This window comes from Brassica rapa, chromosome A07 (genome assembly GCF_000309985.2).
Source record: "Brassica rapa cultivar Chiifu-401-42 chromosome A07, CAAS_Brap_v3.01, whole genome shotgun sequence".
NCBI classification, from domain to species: domain Eukaryota; kingdom Viridiplantae; phylum Streptophyta; class Magnoliopsida; order Brassicales; family Brassicaceae; genus Brassica; species Brassica rapa.
Window position 1 is genome coordinate 20,250,775 of NC_024801.2, and position 19,423 is coordinate 20,270,197.

The following is a 19,423-nucleotide window of genomic DNA, read 5'->3' on the forward strand; positions in this document are numbered from 1 at the left end:
ATCAGTCAATTATTATCTATTAATTATAAGATAAAAAAAATTAGCATACAAAAATAAAGAGATTTTTGAAGAGTAACATATGAGACAAAGAAAAACTTTATATATCCGCTTTGTCTTTTCTGTCTCACATTTTCGTTTTGGAAAAGAAGATGACCTTGTGTTTTTTGCACATTTATAACCTTGAGTTTTTGAAGAAAATCATGCACGTGAGTGGGTGAGGTTTGATAAATCAAGGCGATGATAGAAGTAGAGAACATAGTGAGATCCAAAGATATTAAGCAAACACAAATAAAATATCTGACTAATAAGTGAATAACAATGTCTCTCGGCGACGAAGTTTTGCATTGCAAAATCAGGTCTGTGATTAGAGAAAGAGAGAAGATGTGTTTCTGTATCAAGATGCAATTATAAAGAAAAACCTCGTATGAGGTCATACTCAACATCATCACCAGTTCGACACAAGCAGAGGACACCCTAGTCTGGCTACCAGAGGTCTCAGGGACCTACACTACGAGATCGGGTTACAGACTAGCAAGCACGGGGGAACAAGCGGGAACACAACACCAAGGAGATTTCGACTGGCTAAAAAACATTTGGAATCAAAAAACGAGCCCTAAACTGCAACATTTCCTCTGGAAAATAATGAACAAAGCCATCCCAGTAAGCGCAAATCTTGAACGACGAGGCTTCCCTGCTTTCTGCTGCAAAAGCTGTAATGGCATCGAGGATGATCTACATACCTTTCTTTTATGCCCGTTAGCGGAAGCAGTCTGGAATTTAGCGCCGTTAGATAGGAGACCCGACCCCTCCATCCCCTCAATAGCTACACTATTATCTCTTGGAAATAAGAGCATTACACTACCTCCTATTGGTCTCCACATCCCGCTGTGGCCTTGGCTACTATGGCGTATATGGAAAGCGCGTAACAAACTATGTTTTGATGACAGGTCTTCTACAGCTTTGGAAGTGATACACAGAGCAATCAAGGATGCAAAAGAGTGGCAAGAAGCACAACAGGAAGACGTAACAGGCCAGGAACAGGGCCCAAGCCCCAGAACATCACCCACTTATACTCCCCACGGCTACGAAGATACGTGCCATGTCGATGCTGCATGGAAAAGGGAGACGGGAACCTGCGGTGTGGGAGGAATCTTCAGAGGACCGAACTGCACTTCACTCCCAACCATCCGGTATCATCGTCGTTATACATCATCAGCCCTTATAGCTGAAGCCCTTGCGGTGCGTTCTGCAGTCATGATGGCTGCGTCGTCGAACATTCAATCCCTTACCGTCTTCTCTGATTCTTCAGTCCTCATCTCTCTATTGAAGACAAAGGAATCAAGACCGGCGCTGTATGGCATTATGTTTGACATCTATCACCTTTGTCGTTTATTTGATACAATCTCTTTCTGTTATGTACCTCGGTTACAAAACACTGAGGCCGACGAAGTGGCAAAGTCGGCTCTCTTATGTGCTGATGTACCTCCTATGGAGTAAAACACCCCTTTTAGTTTTAATGCAAGTAGTTTGATCAAAAAAAAAAAAAAAAAAAAAAAAAAAAAAAGAAAAACCTCGTATATTTAAAGTAACAGTAGTTATTTTTTAGATTGTTGATAACTGGTGATCGTGGTCTGGAAAGAAAACGGTCGGCGAAGTGGCAAGAAGAAATATTTTTGATTTTATGAGATAAACATTTAGCTCTCTCGGTTTTGTTTTTAATTTGTTTTTTTGTTTTTATTAATTTTTCTTTTTAATCTATGTGGCAAAATGTTATTGGTCTACTGACTTGTGTTTTAGTATATAGAGGATTTCGTTATCTTTGCGGTTTAGTAACACCAAATATACCAGTCTAGTTTTAACTTGAATCGCAAATAAACTACACTTAATTTTCACCATATATATATATATATATATATATTAATCTTTTTATTGTGTTGTGCCATGCATATTGAAAAAGAAAAACATTTCTTTGATGTACATCTCGCTGCTCCAAAATATAGTATAGTTAATTAATTTTGCTAATCCTTCAAAACATTTATGATAACCGTAAACGGGATAATATATAGAAGTGGTTATGTAATATAGTTAAAACCTAAGTTGCATAGAAATGGATACGCGGAAACGAAATGTTTCGAAATGTGGAAATATGATTTTAAAATTTTTAGGAATGAAAACGTTTATATGCATATATATATATATTATTAACATGTGAGTACATTTGTTTTTTGTGTTTGGTATATCTAAGAATATAAATCAACAAATAACAATTTTATGTTAAGTATACGAAAATGAAACAAGTAATAGTTAAACATCAAAATTGTATTAAAAATTTAGAATAGCAGATATCCAATACTTAAATATTAAGTAGCTTAACTCAAAATAAAAATACAATTTGCAAAATTTATTTAAAAAGATTTTTTTCACGTTTCCAAAACAGAATCAAGTTTCCAAAGTAGAAACGTAAGTTTTCATCGAGAGATTTTTTAAAAACGAGTTTCTAATAAGTTTCTACAAATTTTCTAGAGATTCCGATTGCGAAACGTTTCTGAAACGTGAAACGAACTTTCATCCGAGTTTCCATGCAATCTAGGTTAAAACATTATCACAAGAAGAATAGTTGTTAATGTTTAATAACTTCAGTTGTAAGAGCAAACACAATAAATTAAGACATGCCATTAAGATGAAAATGGACATTGCAAATACAAAAAGAAATATTTTCTGTTTGTTTAGTCAATAGAAGTATACCTTTCCCCAAACACAATAAATTACAAACATGGAAGGGTACATGTTGTCTCTTTGCACATTGGAATGTTGTTGAGCAACCTGATCCCATTTTATTCATGGATTTTTACATTCTTCCAATAAAATTCATAAATTTACCTGGCTTTATACTCGTAACTCGTGCGTTGTCATTTACGTGATAGTTATCTGAACCATGCGTAGTATCTTTCTCCACGACGAATACAAACATATGCAAAAATGTAAACAAAACTTTCGTTCGTATCCAAGAAGCTACAAAATTCCTCATGATGGCCTCTTCCACTTTATTTAATTTACGATACATGCATATTTATAAATACATTAAATAAATATGCATGAGCCATCAAACAACTCATAACTATACTATAATTAAAATTTTAAATGAAGTAAAAATACGAAACGATTAACGAAGAAATGCACAGTAAGTGGGATTTAAATAAAAAAAACGAACTTTGCCTCGTATAGGCGTATTACCTCCAAAGTTAACCTTATCGTGATTGGCGTGTACAAGTGGGCAACTGGTCTCCTACCAATGCGTTTGCTAATAAATGATCGTGATTTTTTTATATAAAATATATATATTTTTTTTAATTCTGTCAAGCATTGATTTTTGGATGAGAAGACAAACCTATATATGTTGGAAAAAAAAAACAAACCGAAGACATGCACACTCTGTTCTATAATCCAAATTCTGATCGGAAGGGCATATCCTAAACCGGCCAATTTTTTTTTCTCATAGCATTTATCATGTGTTTTTTGTAGTTATTTAAAGTTTAGCTATCAACTCAATTTTATATAATAAAAAACTCATCATTGTATTCATTCTTTTTTTTTTTTTGAACACCCATTGTATTCATTCATATATACATAACACGTGGCATACTATGATTTATCAGAAACTAATAATTTTGAAATCACAGCTGAGTAGTAGACTGGCAAACTAAAATGGAAAATGAAGAAATTAATAAATTTAAATAAGAAATAACGTAAAATAAACCAAATTTGAGACCAGAATATTCAGTTTGATAAAGCAACATGAACTAGTGTCGCTTAGCTACGGTAGTTCGCAATGCCGTTACGATGATACTTATAATTCAAAGATAATTAACAAAAATAAAAGGGTAATATATTTTTTGTTGTTTACTGAAGTTCACGATGTTCACGTAAATGTCATTAAGGCTACGAAACAAATTTCGACATAACGTACAAAAAATTCACTAACTACCGACAAAATAACCTTTAATAAAAGCTTGTGAGACACCTAGCGCAAAGTAAGTATCACAGGTAGAATTATATTACTCCATTAGGCATCTTTCTCAGGGTTTAAATTTGTCAACCATACTAATTAAACATTTTCCTAATTTTTCAGTCGAATTACTCAAATTAAATTCGAAGAGTCAATAAATATAATTTGTTTTTATGCACCGCCAAAGGTTTCATGGAAGAAAGAGAAAGAGAAAGGTCAACAATTAAATTAAATTAAAGTAAATTAAAGAGAAAAAAAAAATTAGGATAGCACCAAATCAAATCAAGTTTTTGTTCCCAAAGTAGCACTCAAGGTTCAAATTAACAAAAATAGATTTCATTAAAGAGGTAAATATACACTTAGGGTTTAGAGTCAAGGGGTGGGGTTTTGGAATTAAGGTTTAAAATTTTATAAAAAATAAATACTAAAATAAAAAATAAAAATTTTAAAAATAGTTTCAAAAAGTATTTTTAAATTATAAAAATAAAATTTGAAAAAAAAATAAAAAAAATTCAAAAAAAAATTATAAAAATTTCGAATCTGAAAACATATAATCTGAAACTATAAAAAATTTTTATTTCTTTTTTATTTTATTTTTATTTATTTTTATTTATTTTTGTTTGTTTATTTAATTTTAAACCAAAGGTATTCGAAATATTTTAACATTTAATGAATGTCATTTTTGTGACTTTCTTCTTCTAATACTATTTTTGAGACATAAACTTTAAAAAGTGCTATTATTGACAATTGTCCTAAATTAAACACAGCGTGATTTAATTACATGATAGAAATTAGACATGTACCCATGTGAAGCTTCTCTTCTTTTTCCCTTAAATACGGGTGTAACCCAAAAATAAAATAAAATAAAACAAAATAAAATAAAATACAGAAAAGATTTTCCTTTTTTTTATTAATTCAACGCGAGAGAGTAGAGATTATTCCACTAATTTATATCTTTCTGTATGTTTATAAATAAAAAAATGGTAATCGAGAGAGCCTTGCCAACGGAATTAATTCTTAAATTGAGATAATTATTTTTTTGTTAATAATTCAGTTCTCAGGAGCTCTGTCGAGATTAGATCCATACACGACGCTTGCTACTGCTTCTGCTTCACTCTCCCTCACACTCTCTAGCTCCATCTCGTAGATATATATCATATACAGAGATACAGAGCTCCCGAAGAAGATTAAAGATTCAAATCGTTTTGTAAATACAGTTTGTATCTTCTGCTCCAAGAACACTACTACAAGGAGGTAGAAACAAAAAACAAGGTGTCGTGTCTTTTTTTTTTTTCATTTTGTTTTGATTCGAGTCGATTGTGGTTAGATTTCGATGTTTTCTGACATTCCTCGAGCTGATTCGATCATCTCCCCCTCCCCCCCCCCCCCCCCCCCCCCCCCCCCCCCCCCCGAATTCATGGATCTGCTGATGCTTAATTCGAGCGGCAGGCAGAGATCCGAATCTTATTAATTGTTTACAGTTTCAGTAATTTTCAGACAGAACATTAGTTTCCATCACCAGATCGATTAGTTTTGTCCGAATCTCTTCTAGTTTCATCTGATTAGAGTTTTATATTTTTTTTGTTATAACAGTGATCTCTCAACATGTCGTCGATGCCACTGCAACGTGGCATCTCAGGAGGAGTACGAGTTTCCGACAGCGCTGACGATCTACGAGACTCTCAAATGAAAGACAAAACAGACTTGATCAGAGGCCGTTCTACGACAGACAGCAACAGCTTAACCTTACGGTTTCCTTTCGCTTTCCTCTTCTCCAACAATACTCAATCCCCTTCCAAAACCGGCGACAACGGCAGTGATCCGAGGAGCAGGCACAGATTGGTTCTCCTCTTTCTCAAGATCAGTTTGGTTCTCATCGTTGTTCTCGCTTTAGCTGGTTCCTTCTGGTGGACGCTTTCGATCTCGGCGTCACCGAGAGGTGGTCACGTGTATCTTAACTACAGGAGGTTGCAGGAGCAGCTCGTTTCGGATTTGTTGGATATTGGGGAGATCTCGATTGGTCCCAGCAGGTGGAAAGAGTTGGAGTATTGTGATACAGAAGCTGAGAACTATGTTCCTTGCTTTAATGTCTCTGAGAGTCTTGAGATGGGTTACACCAACGGCGATGAAAACGATCGGTTTTGTGGGTCTGGTTCGAAACAGGAGTGTTTGGTTTTGCCGCCTGTGGATTATAAGGTTCCGCTGAGGTGGCCTACGGGTAAAGATGTTATTTGGTTTCGTAATGTTAAGATTACTGCTGATGAAGTCTTGACTTCTGGTAGTATCAACAAGAGGTAATGATGATGCATTGTTGCTTATTTGCTATTGTTGATTTAATTGGTTTAATTGCTGAGTTTTGGGTTTTGTTTTTACAGGATGATGATGATGGATGATGATCAGATATCTTTTCGTTCTGCATCTCCTATGTTTGATGAGGTTGAAGACTATTCCCATCAAATTGCTCAGATGATTGGGATTAAGAATGATAACTTCATTGAAGCTGGCGTAAGTCAACATACTCTCATTGTAGTCTTGGTACCCATATTTTTAAAATATTATAGATTAATCTAAAAATGTTTATGGCTCCCAAAATCTCAGATCCGGCCCTGGTTGTAGTTCATCTTTTATCCCTCTCAGCTCAGATTCGTATATGGTATTTTTATTCTTGGTTTTGTTTCAGGTGAGAACTATATTGGATATTGGATGTGGTTATGGTAGCTTTGGAGCACATTTACTCTCAAAACAGCTTTTAACCATGTGCATAGCAAATTACGAAGCCTCGGGTAGCCAAGTCCAGCTAACACTTGAGAGGGGCTTACCTGCGATGATTGCTTCTTTTGTATCAAAGCAATTGCCATATCCTTCTCTTTCCTTTGATATGTTGCATTGCTCAACGTGTGGTATTGATTGGGACCAGAAAGGTAAACGACACATTAATCTCATTTTTCCTTGGAGGACATGGCCTTGATGTAAGTTTGTATTCCGCTGTGTGTAGAGGGGCTTCTCCTTGTAGAAGTCGATAGAGTTCTGAAGCCTGGAGGCTACTTTGTTTGGACATCTCCCCTCACAAACGCTCGTAACAAAGATGATCTTAAGAGATGGAACTTTGTTCATGATTTTGCTGAAAGCATCTGTTGGACTCTTTTATCTCAGCAAGACAAGACTGTTGTCTGGAAGAAGACAATCAAAACCAAATGTTACAGTGCCCGGTCAGTGTGACACACACACCATCTCTTATATGAACTACATATTTATTAAGTCTTCTTACATTAAAATGTTGTATAAACAGGAAGCCTGGGGTTGGTCCTTCTGTGTGTTCCAAAGGGCACGACGTCGAGTCTCCTTATTACAGACCGCTTCAGATGTGCCTTGGTGGAACACGTAACCGGAGGTGGATTCCCATTGAAAGCAGGACAAGATGGCCTAGCCGGTCTAACATGAACAAGACCGAACTTTCACTATATGGTTAGTCTCTCTTAATGATGCTTTGGTTAATGGCACAAAATTAAGACATATATTTCTCCTAAAAAGTAGCATTGAAATTATAAATTAAAAACTAATTCAACTATTTATTAAAAAGTTTTTAAAACACCATTAGTCCCACAGTTTTCCATAAAACTAAAACTAATATAAAATATCAAAACATCGTATGTTTTCAAAACATAAAAAAACTCTTCAAAACATCATACATTTTGGAACGGAAATAGTATTTAATTATTTTATGTTTTGTTGAAACCCATTCCTCATACTCGCAATGGAAGCTTAATTACAGTTGCCTTAAGATTTCATATTTTCTGTAGCTTATGTGGTTCTCATTTTTGATTCCTGGGGGTGGTTTGATTATAGGTCTTCACCAGGAGGTGGTTGGAGAAGATGCTGAGAACTGGAAAGTAAATGTGAGAGAATACTGGTCACTCTTGTCTCCTCTGATATTCTCTGATCACCCCAAGAGACCAGGCGACGAAGACCCGTCACCCCCTTACAACATGCTCAGAAACGTTTTGGACATGAATGCTCAATACGGTGGGCTCAACTCCGCGTTGTTGGAAGCAAAGAAATCGGTTTGGGTCATGAATGTTGTCCCTACAGCTGGACCAAACCACCTCCCTATGATCCTTGACCGTGGCTTTGTCGGAGTTTTGCACGACTGGTGAGAGTCTACTATTAGATTCTCATTAACACTACGGAATCAGTTTCTCAACGTTGTCTTTGTAATAACTTTCAGGTGTGAAGCATTCCCGAGTTATCCGAGAACATACGATCTGGTCCACGCAGACAATCTTTTGACTCTTCAGACAAGCAAGCTCCGGAGCTCATGCTCGTTTATGCAAATATTCACAGAGATTGATAGATTACTTCGTCCAGAGGTACACATATTGTCTTTACTCTCAAAAGAATGGCACATTTTTAAAGTTTATCATAAAAATGGCACCCATATGAAAAAAAACTCCAAAATAGCACCAATTTACACACAAAAAAAAAAATTAAACCGCTCTAACTAAATCGTAAACTCTAATCAATAACCCCTAAATCCAAATATTATATAATTTTTTTTTAACTTTTAATAAATGCTATTTTGTGAAATATTCCCCCTTGTGTATTATTTTTTTGGACAAAATATTGTTTTAGTGCTATACAATAAAACAAAACTTTGGAAATATTATATGTTCTTGGAGCTATACAATAAAACAAAACTTGGGTGCAGGGATGGGTGATAATCCGTGACACGGCGCAGCTGGTGGAAGCAGCCAGAGCTTTGACAACGCAGTTGAAGTGGGAAGCTAGAGTCATAGAGGTTGAAAGCAGCAGTGAACAGAGACTTCTCGTCTGTCAAAAACCAATCACCAAGAGACAATCAATCTGAACAAGAACAAGGAGGACATAGACACAGGTTTTGTCTACTTTTCTAAATTTTATTTTTGTTCCAAGTCTCACATCATTGAACTGTGGTGGCTATACGGGGGAAGAAGAAAGGGAGTAAGAAGATGATATATATATCCCGCCGGGGGACGTAAGACCGCCGGTGAAGTTTCTTTATCTGGTTTCATGAGTTCCCATTTTACAGAATCTAGATTTATTTTTACTTTTGAGGTTTACTATTTTTAAAAATACTTAATTATTTATATACAGTGAAAAGAATATGATCCACATTTGTGAAGATGATGATGTTTATCAAATAAGTTGAAGTTGTATTTTCATTTTCATTTTCAATATCTTTTAGCAATTTCAAAGGATCAAAAGTAGAACAAAACTATCATTGCATTGTGTTGATGCATGAATGCTCTTGGAATCTACTATCTTCTTGTCACTCTACTTTAAGCACTATCTTCATACACTCGTAGACAAAGTAACTTATTGCAGCAGAAGGCAAGACCTGGAGATATGAAACAGAAGAAGAACAACATATCAAGTTTTAGAAAAGGCACGTTGAGTTTGGTAATAATGTCGTATGAACTATTATGCAAACCTGAAGCAAGCTAGGTAAAAGCCCAGCGTATAAAGCAGGGATCCCTCCTCTTTCAATGATATTAAACCCCATAGCTAAAGCATTCAACTTGTCTCTACCAATCTGCATCTGAAGCTGTCGTCTCACTACTTCAAAAGGATACGTAGCCACTTCAGTACAAGCACCTGCTACAGCACCGTACAGAAGAGTTCTAATAGGTCCTAGCTCAAGCTTGTCCAGAGCATTGAGTTCTTGCCCCTGCTGCTTCATGTCTTTCAGTCTTTTCCGGCCTTCCGGTGTATGCAGATAAGATGACTTAAGGATGTCGTAAACGCCGTAGAAAACTGCACCGGACAGAGCCATGCTTGCTATTGAAGGGACTAGACCCTTGTAGAGAGACAACAATCCTTCGGTTTGGATCATATACTTGAAGGCTCCTGCGATCCCTCCCAAGGCTTCTCCTCCCCGAGCCACTAGTTTTGTTCGTATCTAATCCAACAGAAGAACAAATTACAATCATAATGTTTCCCACATACATGTTTAGGACCGGTCCTGAGATTTATAGGGCATATATTTTCATTAATCAAGAGCCGAATTAATATATATATATTAACCACTAAAGTTTTGAGACATGAGCCGAATGTTTCATCTCGATATGTTCAAGACCGACCCTGTGCATGTTCTTATTGTTTTGTCCCTTGTTCTGCTCTAAAGAAAGACAGTAATGCTTGACCTTTATGTCACTCTAAACACACAAAGGTCTCATCTTTGATCTAAAATAGTCAAACGAAGTAAAAACCTACAGTGTCATTAAGTGGCACTATCTACAGTAGAAGAACACACTTCAGACATAATGTTTCTTACATGAATGTTCTCATTGTCCTGTCCAAACCTAAATGTTATGCTCTAAAGAAAGACAGTAACGCTAATGTCTCATCTTTGATATAAAATGGTCAAACGAAGTAAGAACCTAGTGTGTCAAGTGGCACTAGTTTGGTTCCTATCTACACAGTATAAGAACACACTTCTTCAGTCATAATTTTTCCCGCTGTCCTGTCTAAAACTAAATGCTCTGCTCTAAAGAAAGACAGTAATGCTAACGTCTCATCTTTGATCTAAAATGGTTAAAAGAAGTAAGAACCTACAGTGTCAAGAGGCAAGCAGAGAACAGTAGCAGTGATCCCAGCAGCAGCACCAGCAACAAACCTCTCAAAGTTAGTAGCCTCATCATTCCCAGCGAGTCTAAGCAACTGCTTTCTATACATATCGTAGGCACAAAAGTTGACGGCTTTGAAAGGAGCCGTCCTGAGAACATTTAGCAAGTTTCCTTTCCAAAAACCTCTGAAGCCTTGCGTGGTCGCAATCGTCTTAGCCACCACCAACAAGTTCCTCTGCTCACCGCGAACTGTGTACTCAAGCTTCAGTCTCTCAAGTGGGGCTAAGAAAGTTCTGAACATCAACAACAACAACACATTAATGAAAGTAAAGTCAAATTGTAATGTGTACTAATCGAAAGATGTATACTTTGAAACCATGGCAGCTACAGCACCAGCCCAGAGATGCTTCCGTGTGTTCATGGTCCCACTTCTTCTTCTCACTCCACTGGAAACTGTTTTTTCGTCTTTACTCAAGCTTAGGGACATGAAGAGAAAGTTCTTGTCGGAACGGAGACGGGTTTGGTTTCTCCGGTGACCGGTGAAATGCAGAGGCTTTGAGTCTGAGCAAATGCATTTGGAGGAGATGGAGCGGAAGAAGGGAGACGAGAGGTCTGGTGGTTCGAGAAACAAACCTCCTGTGATGAAGAAAGCTTCATTGGATAGGTCGCTGGAGCTTGAAGGAGACGAAGGATCGTGAGGTAAGATGTGGAGTCCTGACATTTGGATAATGGAGAAGAATATTCTTTAGGATTTGTAGACGAGAGCTGGTTTGTCAACCGGTCAATGGAGTGGTTCTGGACCGGTCGGACCGTTATTGGGTCGAAGTGGTTGATTTAATTTGTTATGGCACCAAATGGAAAAAAATGTAAAGATAGTAATCAATAGTGAATTCAAAAGTTTTATAGTTAACCAAAAATGAATTTCAATATCAACGGTTAATCTACTGTGAAAAGTGAGAACCCTTTTGATAAAGTAGTTTAACTAAAATTAATTAATATTTTGTATTAAAAACTTATTTCAAATTTAAAAATATAGTCATCAGTTATTTAATCAATAAAAATGTTCTGAAACATATTTAACAAAGTGTAAATAAAAAGGTTAGGTGTGGCACCAAAGAAAAAAGGTGAAAATAAGAATTAATGATGAATAATTTATAAACAAGAATTGAATTTTTATATTTTATATGAATTAATTAAATATTTATTAATATTTAAACATTTGAGTTCAAATCTTACAAAATTTAATTTATTATTAACTATAGAAATTACTAAAAATATTAAACCTTTTCAGCATGGTGTACAAACAACCGTTATATATGAATTTTCATAAAATAATTTAGCAAGATGTAAATATAATTATGAATATGCATTTTTATAAAATAAATATATTACTAGTAGTAGAATATTATACTTTTTATAATCTGTAATAAAATAAGAACTCAATGATAGAAATGCTAAATCTACGTATTAATTGTGTAATTTCATGAAACGTTTCTAGTAATTGTACAATAATTCCTAAACCCCTGGCTCCTCTTTAATCACGCGGTTTGCTGACGTCAGCACATTTCATTTAGCCTTATGCCGGGCTGACTCGGTTCTGACGATTTAAATACCGGACGGCTCTACCGCCAACGTCAACGTCCATTAATCATCATCTCTCACATACTCTAGAGAGAGGAGAGAGCGCGGGAAAATAGAAACAGTTACGATTTTTGTTCGTGAACTCTCGAAAAATGCAGAAGATAGGGTTCCCGGCGATGAAGAGCTTGGATCAGATTCGATCTATGGCGCTTGGATCGGCGAAGAATCTCTCCTTCTCTTCCTCGCGCCAACCTCACGATTCCGTCTCTTCCGGAAACTTCTCGAATCTCAAGTTCACTGCAGGTTTGCTTTCTGCTGTTTCGTTTCGTTTCGTTTCGATTCAATTTGATGATTGCACTGTTCTGATGAGCTTCGCATCTGTTTTCCAGAGAAATTGGTGAAGGAACAGGCGTCTATGAAGTCCGATCTTGAATTGGCGGTATTTCGATTGCTTCTTCTTAGTTTCTGCGTCTATACAAACTTAAGTTTGTTCGATGTGCTTTAGAGGTATTTATATATATATGCTGTTTTTGCTAGCCTAGGATTGCGCTTCTTCGATTCGGATCTCTGCTTAGTTTCTGTGTCTATCCAAACTTAAGTTTGATCGATGTGCTTAAGAGTATGTATGGTGTTGTTGCTAGCCTAGAATTGTGCTTCTTCGAGTCGGATGTATACAAGCTTAAGTTTGATCCATGTGGTTACGAGGTATGTATGGTGGTGTTGCTCCTTGACGTTCTATCGGATCTCTGCTTAGTTTTGCGAGTGTTTGATTATTACATCTTGTTCTAGTTATTGTTAAGTTATTCTCGTGATATATAGCTAGAAATGCATTTGATCTGAAGTTCTTTTCATGATGCAGAACTCTAAGTTGAAAAGATCCAAGGATCATATACTTGCTTTAGAGGAGAAACTACAGAACGCTTTCAACGAGAATGCTAAGCTCAGGGTGATGCAAAAGGAGGATGAAAAGCTTTGGAGAGGAATGGAGTCCAAGTTTTCTTCAACCAAGACTCTCTGTGATCAACTTACTGAGACTCTCCAGCATTTGGCTTCTCAGGTTCAAGAAGGTATATAGTAGATGCACATTGGTCCTTTAATTACTTATGGTGTAATGTTGCTTTCTCTGTTTCCTTATTTGTATTTACAGCGGAGAAGGATAAGGAGTTCTTCGAGTCCAAATTCTCTACTAGTGCGGAAACAATTGACTCTTTAAAGCAGCAAATGCAAGATCTCTCTGTGAGACTGAGTTCCGCTGAAGAAGACATCAAAAGCCGTAAGTTGTTAGTTTTGTCTCAGGCATGCTTTGTTTTTTCTTTCATAGGAAAACCTTTAACTTAAAAGTGATTGATTTGCTTCAATATGGTTTATCAATATTTCTCTGTTGTTTCTTTTGTTGGATATTGTTAGACACTTTAGTTACATTTAATAAGTTAACCATGCAGGAGAGAAGGAACTAGAGGAGCTACGATTCGAGAAAGAACAGAAAGAAAACTCTTATCTTAGTGAACAGTGTAGAACTGCCAGTCTCTTAAACGTGAAAGGTAAATTTCTTAATCTTATAGATTCATACTGTCATTCCTTACATGCACTAGGCCACGTGTTTATCTGATTTAATAGCTTAAGCATGTACCCACGCACCAAATATGTTGAAAATTCAGGGTTTCTGAAGGGTATTCACTTTTTAGATGGAAAAAGATAGCCAGTTCTTAGCTTGCATACAGGTTATTATTCAAAGGAACGCACATTTGTGCTCTATACGGTTTCTTTATGTATGGAGTCTTAACTGGTATATCAACTTATAACAAAAATACTCTTTTTTGGTCCGTGTTACACCTATATGATAGTATTGCTATTTGACTGAAATCTACTTAATTTCCCGTCTTAATGGCAGATGCTACGATAGCAAATTCTGAAGCAGCTATAGCTGAAGCAAAAGTCAACATTGAGAATGTAAACTTCCAAATTGAGAAGCTGCGGCTGGAGTTAACATCAAAAGAAGACGAGGCCAAATACCTTGTTGGCGTCAAGGAGAATTTGGAACAAGAGAAGATGGATATTCGGCTGAGTGCGGATAATCTATCTGAGAAACTGATTAACTCAGACCAGGAGGTTAAGAAGCTCGAGGGCTTTATCCACTCTTTGGCAACTGAGTTGGGTGAATTGGACAAAAAGAACTTGGTGTTCATGAAAAACTTTGATAAGCTAAATGCTTTATATGGCACTCACCTTATGTTGCTCCAAAAGGATAGAGATCTTGCCTCTGATCGTGCTCAAACGTTATTCAATCAACTCCAAGGAGAGTTATTGAGTGTAACCTTTCAGAAAGAAGGTCTGCAATCATCAGGTAATGAGTTATATGAACAAAGAGAGGAACTGAAGAAAGCTAAAGAGACATTGGTTTCCCAACTTGCCGAGGAACGCTGCTCCGCAAGGCAGACAATTGAAAAACTGGAGTCTGAAGCCAAATGTCTAGTTTCAACAAATGCTGAAACAGAAGCAGTGGTCGTAAAGCTGAAAGAGGAAATAGAAGCTTTGTTGGAAAATCTGAGGGCTTCAGAGAATAAGACGGTAAATATATCTTCTATCACTTTGTACAATCTCTATCAAAATCATCAATCCGTAGTTGCAATGCTTAATCTGTTCATGTATCTCACAGGAAGAATTGATGCTAAAGCTTTCATCATCAGAGCTTGAAAGTAAAGAGAACTATGAGAAGTTTCAGGCTGATGCACAGAGAAAGACTGAAGAAATGGAGATTTTGCAGAAAGAGAGCCAGAGCAATCAGCTGCGTGTGGATTCATTGTCAGAAGAAGTGAACCAGCTCCAAAGCGTTATTGAAGAAAAAGAACTTCTTATCCATCGATGCAAGGAAAATGAGAAGAAGCTGGACCAGAAAACCACAGAGGTTTGACAAGATAGATCTTGGACAAGGCTTTATGAGTATTATCCACCTTTTTGTACTCATCATATGTTAACTCCATTACAGGACAAGGAGCTACTGGCAGCTGCTGAAACTAAGCTTGTAGAGGCGAAGAAGCAATATGCTCTGATGCTGGAAAATAAACAGTTGGAATTATCAAGGCACTTGAAGGAGTTATCTCAGAGGAATGACCAGGTATATCTGGATCACTTTCTCCTTATAAATGCTCGAATAGTATGCAAAATCTAAATATAAAACACCAAAACATTTGACGTATATGCTTTTTAGGCCATTAATGAAATCCGGAGGAAATATGATGAGGAGAAACAGGAGATTATTAATGCAGAAAAGGAAAAGGTATATGCTGACAGTCTGTAACTGCAATCGTCCGAACAATTATTTGATAATGGTTCTGTCGTGTTCTTGGTCCTGATTTCAGGTTGAGAAGGTTATCAAAGAATCATCCACTAAATATGACAAAGAACTTTCAGATTGTAAAGCCGAATCGAAGCAGCAATTGCTAACCGTTCAAGAGGATCATGCTTCTCTGGTATAGTAATCTCCACTTAAACCTAATGTTTCTGAACATCACCAAGCGTGAATAAGCTTATACATGTGTTAGAAGGAAATTTCTACGGATTTTACCCCTAAAAATCATAGGTTTAGTAGTAGTAGATGCAGATATCTGAATCAAAGTCTCTTTTCTCTGTCTTTTCTCTCTGGAAGTTATAGCTGAGCAGGGAACTAGTAGGCTGATTAAACTGCATGTTTGCAGACACTCTCAATTCAGAAGGAACACGAAAATAGGGAGTTCAATCTCAAAGCTAAGCACGATGAGGAGCTGAGACAAGCTCAGATTCAGGCTGAAACTGAATTAACAGAGGTACCAATAGACACAATTTGATAGTTATGTTAGGATATGAAGCCTCTAGTATTCATATGGTTTTTTATCTTCATCCAGAGGATAACAACACTCAGGAACGAGCATGATGTTGAGTTGAAAGCATTCAAGTGTCAGTACGAAGATGAATGCAAGAAGCTGCAAGATGAATTAGATCTTCAAAGATCAAAAGTTCGTGTCTATCAAGATTTATTATAAAAGTTTCACGTGTTAAAGGTTTAAATCCTGATGACTTAAAATGAGTTATCGTTGCAGGAAGAGAGGCAAAGAGCTTTGTTGCAAATGCAATGGAGGGTTATGAGTGACAAAGATCCTGAAGAGCAAGAACTGAACTCTAGGAAGGTCCACAGATCATTTTGATCAACTAAAAGAATACTTTAGTTATCACTTTACACATATTGGTTTTGATAACTTGATCATTCTGTAGGAATACTCTGTTTCATCTGTTAAAGTGAGAGCTCCTCGTCCTGCTAGCAAGAGAAGCAAGCATGCAACAGTGATGCAGGATGGCGACGAACAGGTAGAAAAATAAAATTGTTTCTGCTTTGTCAAAGTCTGCACATGTAAATAAATATACATAACATTCTCATGGATGAAAATGCAGGATTCACCTTTTGTAAAGGCAGCAGAAACACCTGTGACGAAGATGTTGAAGAAAGTTGAAAATGCAAATACGAGAAGCTTAATGAGCAGTCAAAAGCATCATAGCAAGGTAAAACACTTAATAACTATTCATTACAGGAGCTCCTAACGTCATCATTTGTTGTGGATTTAACTTGGCAGGTGGCTCGTCGCGAATATGAAGTTGAAACGAACGATGGGAGGACCACAAAACGAAGGAAAACAGGAGGCACAGTAATGTTTGAGGTAAACCTATTCTGCGCATTAACCCTGATTCATCTTAAATATTCAGCTATGTTCAACAACTGAGTTGGGATTCATATTTTCTTATGGCTACAGGAGCCAAGGAGGAGATCTACACGGATTACACCCAAAGCCAAGACCCCCAGAAGTATCGCTAAGGTAGATCCACAGAAGCTTGCTAAATATTTGGAATGTATAAATCTGGCCCAAGTAAACTAGTGGCGAAGCAGGGTTAGTTACATATTTAGATATCACTCAAGTGAAGCAAACATGAAAAAAGTATGGTAAATGTTTGATGTGATCACATCTGTGGTGTATTAACACAGAGAATGTCTTCCACATGTACAGGTGGCAGCCATAAGGAGTCATCCACCACAGTCTGCAAACCTAGGAGATCTGTTTTCAGAAGGCTCCCTCAATCCTTATGCTGATGATCCTTATGCGTTTGAATGATTTGAATCTAAGCTAAGCTCGGATCCTAAAACTGTTTCCGCACTCTTAAGCTCTTTGCTACACCATTCGATAAATATATGTTGGTCATACCTTGTGATTACAGACGTTTCCTATTGCATCGAGTTTCTCATTTGTTATTTCGGGGAGTAACTAGTATGGTTGAAGAACTTGTTTATTACTACTAGTTACAGTCTTACAGAAATACATCTCCAGCTGATGTTTTTAATGTCAGGTTGAATCGTGGTCTTGTTCCCCACCTGTTTAACAGTATATAGCTTCTCTGGTTCGCGAGTCCTTGTGGTAAAACATTCCCTCCACCTGAATCTGTGTCTGATCATATTAGCTTTACAATATGTTTCAGCTTTTTTAAGTTAACCACATTCTGTCATATTCTCTAGTCCATACATTTGATATGAAGCATCGTGGCTAGCTGCTACTGAACCATATTCAAATAACTTGGTATATAACAGCTTTATAACTAAGCCTGTCTTCATCCTCCGGTGATATTAGCCATGGTGACTCCACTCTCTGGGCTCTGGCATAACATACCTTGAACATAGCTATAGCCAGTATCCATATATGTTTAGTTTGCCATTCTAATAGACATGTATAGTTTTATATCAAGTACAATTCAATGCAAATACTAACTGGTTAAGAGATCTAAACCATGAACAAATAGATGGAATGTCTTTCATAGGAATCATAAAATTAAGTTTTTTGGTACTTGTAGCGTATATACATAACTTTGTCCTTGTCTAGACTCTGCCTCATATTATTCCCGTACAAATATTATAAATCCAGTAAGACAGTAACCCCTGAAAAGCCTAGCACATGAGCCTCAGCAAATTTGATGGTTTAAACAGTTTTGTAGAGCTGGGATCATGCGGGTGCATGAACTTGCAGTTGGGACAAACAGGACTTGATGTACACAGCATAACCAGCATGTGGCATTTCATGCACACTTTTGTTACCATCTCTTGCTCCTTGTGATCATCATCACCACCTTCAAAAGCAAGCCAAGACAGTGATCGGTTTAACCCTGTCCCAATTGTTGTCTTCTTACTCTGACTTGTCAAGTTTTTACCCTCCGATGATGAGACGGTCTTGTTGTGTTTTGTGGATTCATCTATCTTCGTTGTGGTTGTTGAAGGTGAGTAAGAAGGTGAAAGGTTCAGCTCTAGGTCTAAACTCATCTTAGGTCGTCCAACAATCACGGGATCTTTGGGGTATGTCCTATGATCCTCAGATGCCCTCGAATATCCCTGAAAATATAAGCATGCATGTTTTAGATGCATACCATAACACATAGATATCAAATACAAAGAATTCGATACAAACCTTAGCCTCTATAGATTTTTGGCAATTTGAAGGTAGAGGAGTGTGGAGATGAAGTTCAAAATCGAAGGTAATTGATCTCATACTCTCTGATTTTGGTCGTTCATTGAACATAGTGCTCTGGAGTTTGCCCTGTGATGGATCTTCTTGTTTGCTCTTCTTGAATGAATTATGAAACTCTTCCCCATAGATTGTGAAATCCCTCTTTCTGGTGTAGAGGGTTCCTTCCTGTCGAGAAACCATTATCCTATCAGTCTTTGTTTCACCGAGTAATTTATGCTTATCAGGTAAGTTTAAACTCTCTCTATCTCTCTTTGATCCTAGAAGGAAATGAGCAGATAGATTTTAAAAGTATACGAAGATCGTCTCTATTTATATGCATGTAGGAACATCTTCAGGGGAGTTAATGTCTCCACCGGTTCATATGAAGTAATGGAATTAAATACCAATATAAGAATTTTAAAATGGTTGATAAATTTGATATATAGTTTAAAATATTTAGTTACTATTGCATTTTTAAATTGGATATTTTTATTTCTGGGGGAATTAAAAAGAAAAAAAAGAAGAAGAGGGGAAGTAATGTGAAGCATGATGTGTGAGTTTTCAAGTTGGGTGTGTTCAATAACTCCAAACAGTCTCATTTAAAGGCTTAGATGTGAAGTTCTAACCAATTTCTCTGTCTGTTTTGGCCTTTCTCCTCTACCACCATCATCATTATCATATCGTCATCACTTCATTCGTCATCATTAAATGGCTTATGT

General features: G+C 36.7%; 4 protein-coding genes across 7 annotated transcripts in view; 2 read left to right on the forward strand and 2 right to left on the reverse strand.

Annotated features, from left to right (window-relative positions):
• The window catches only part of LOC103830533 (probable pectin methyltransferase QUA2), a 23,438-nt gene extending 14,234 nt beyond the window's left edge, over positions 1–9,204 (forward strand). The window contains exons 3-11 of one of the 3 annotated variants that reach the window (XM_009106335.3): positions 5,181–5,278; positions 5,600–6,300; positions 6,382–6,511; positions 6,687–6,927; positions 7,002–7,215; positions 7,296–7,471; positions 7,853–8,156; positions 8,232–8,373; positions 8,712–9,204. In XM_009106335.3, coding sequence (XP_009104583.2) covers positions 5,612–6,300; positions 6,382–6,511; positions 6,687–6,927; positions 7,002–7,215; positions 7,296–7,471; positions 7,853–8,156; positions 8,232–8,373; positions 8,712–8,870 — 2,055 coding nt within the window. In that variant the 5' untranslated portion in view covers positions 5,181–5,278; positions 5,600–5,611 and the 3' untranslated portion in view covers positions 8,871–9,204. Of the gene's footprint in view, positions 1–4,972; positions 5,279–5,599; positions 6,301–6,381; positions 6,512–6,686; positions 6,928–7,001; positions 7,216–7,295; positions 7,472–7,852; positions 8,157–8,231; positions 8,374–8,711 lie in introns of those variants that run through there. The other 2 variants (XM_033275655.1, XM_009106336.3) reach the window with 2 other exon arrangements.
• Positions 9,157–11,548, reverse strand: LOC103830532 (probable mitochondrial adenine nucleotide transporter BTL2). Its single transcript, XM_009106333.3, has 4 exons — positions 10,977–11,548; positions 10,598–10,901; positions 9,474–9,941; positions 9,157–9,380 (listed from the first exon to the last, which is right to left on the reverse strand). Exons 1-4 carry the CDS (start codon positions 11,327–11,329, stop codon positions 9,312–9,314), a joined length of 1,194 nt encoding a protein of 397 aa, XP_009104581.1. The 5' UTR covers positions 11,330–11,548; the 3' UTR covers positions 9,157–9,311.
• Positions 11,549–12,106: 558 nt separating this feature from the next.
• LOC103830534 (synaptonemal complex protein 1) lies at positions 12,107–17,544 on the forward strand. 2 transcript variants are annotated; one of them, XM_009106337.3, is made up of 18 exons: positions 12,107–12,492; positions 12,579–12,628; positions 13,049–13,256; positions 13,337–13,462; positions 13,632–13,730; positions 14,081–14,757; positions 14,846–15,094; positions 15,176–15,304; positions 15,398–15,466; positions 15,549–15,659; positions 15,885–15,992; positions 16,071–16,181; positions 16,266–16,352; positions 16,438–16,530; positions 16,615–16,722; positions 16,794–16,877; positions 16,971–17,033; positions 17,223–17,544. In XM_009106337.3, exons 1-18 carry the CDS (start codon positions 12,342–12,344, stop codon positions 17,325–17,327), a joined length of 2,628 nt encoding a protein of 875 aa, XP_009104585.1. In that variant the 5' UTR covers positions 12,107–12,341; the 3' UTR covers positions 17,328–17,544. The 2 variants fall into 2 exon arrangements, with proteins under 2 accessions (XP_009104585.1, XP_009104586.1); XM_009106338.3 differs by having other exon boundaries at positions 12,296–12,492; positions 12,579–12,696.
• A 451-nt stretch (positions 17,545–17,995) lies between these two features.
• On the reverse strand, positions 17,996–19,193 carry LOC103830535. The gene is made up of 2 exons (XM_009106339.3): positions 18,666–19,193; positions 17,996–18,589 (listed from the first exon to the last, which is right to left on the reverse strand). The coding sequence occupies exons 1-2, from the start codon at positions 18,903–18,905 to the stop codon at positions 18,152–18,154; spliced, it is 678 nt and encodes a 225-aa protein (XP_009104587.1). The 5' UTR covers positions 18,906–19,193; the 3' UTR covers positions 17,996–18,151.
• Positions 19,194–19,423: the final 230 nt, after the last annotated feature.

What these genes read in the sequence shown, in the direction of transcription:
- LOC103830534 (XM_009106337.3), top strand. Translation starts at nt 12,342, where the DNA reads ATGCAGAAGATAGGGTTCCCGGCGATGAAGAGCTTGGATCAGATTCGA. An exon ending in TAGATCTTCAAAGATCAAAA is followed by an intron (nt 16,182 to 16,265) that starts GTTCGTGTCTAT and finishes TTATCGTTGCAG; the next exon opens with GAAGAGAGGCAAAGAGCTTT. An exon ending in TGCAGGATGGCGACGAACAG is followed by an intron (nt 16,531 to 16,614) that starts GTAGAAAAATAA and finishes ATGAAAATGCAG; the next exon opens with GATTCACCTTTTGTAAAGGC.
- LOC103830535 (XM_009106339.3), bottom strand. Translation starts at nt 18,905, where the DNA reads ATGGTTTCTCGACAGGAAGGAACCCTCTACACCAGAAAGAGGGATTTC. An exon ending in AAAAATCTATAGAGGCTAAG is followed by an intron (nt 18,590 to 18,665) that starts GTTTGTATCGAA and finishes TTATATTTTCAG; the next exon opens with GGATATTCGAGGGCATCTGA.
- LOC103830532 (XM_009106333.3), bottom strand. Translation starts at nt 11,329, where the DNA reads ATGTCAGGACTCCACATCTTACCTCACGATCCTTCGTCTCCTTCAAGC. An exon ending in GTAGCTGCCATGGTTTCAAA is followed by an intron (nt 10,902 to 10,976) that starts GTATACATCTTT and finishes GTTGATGTTCAG; the next exon opens with AACTTTCTTAGCCCCACTTG. An exon ending in TCTGCTTGCCTCTTGACACT is followed by an intron (nt 9,942 to 10,597) that starts GTAGGTTCTTAC and finishes CTGTTGGATTAG; the next exon opens with ATACGAACAAAACTAGTGGC.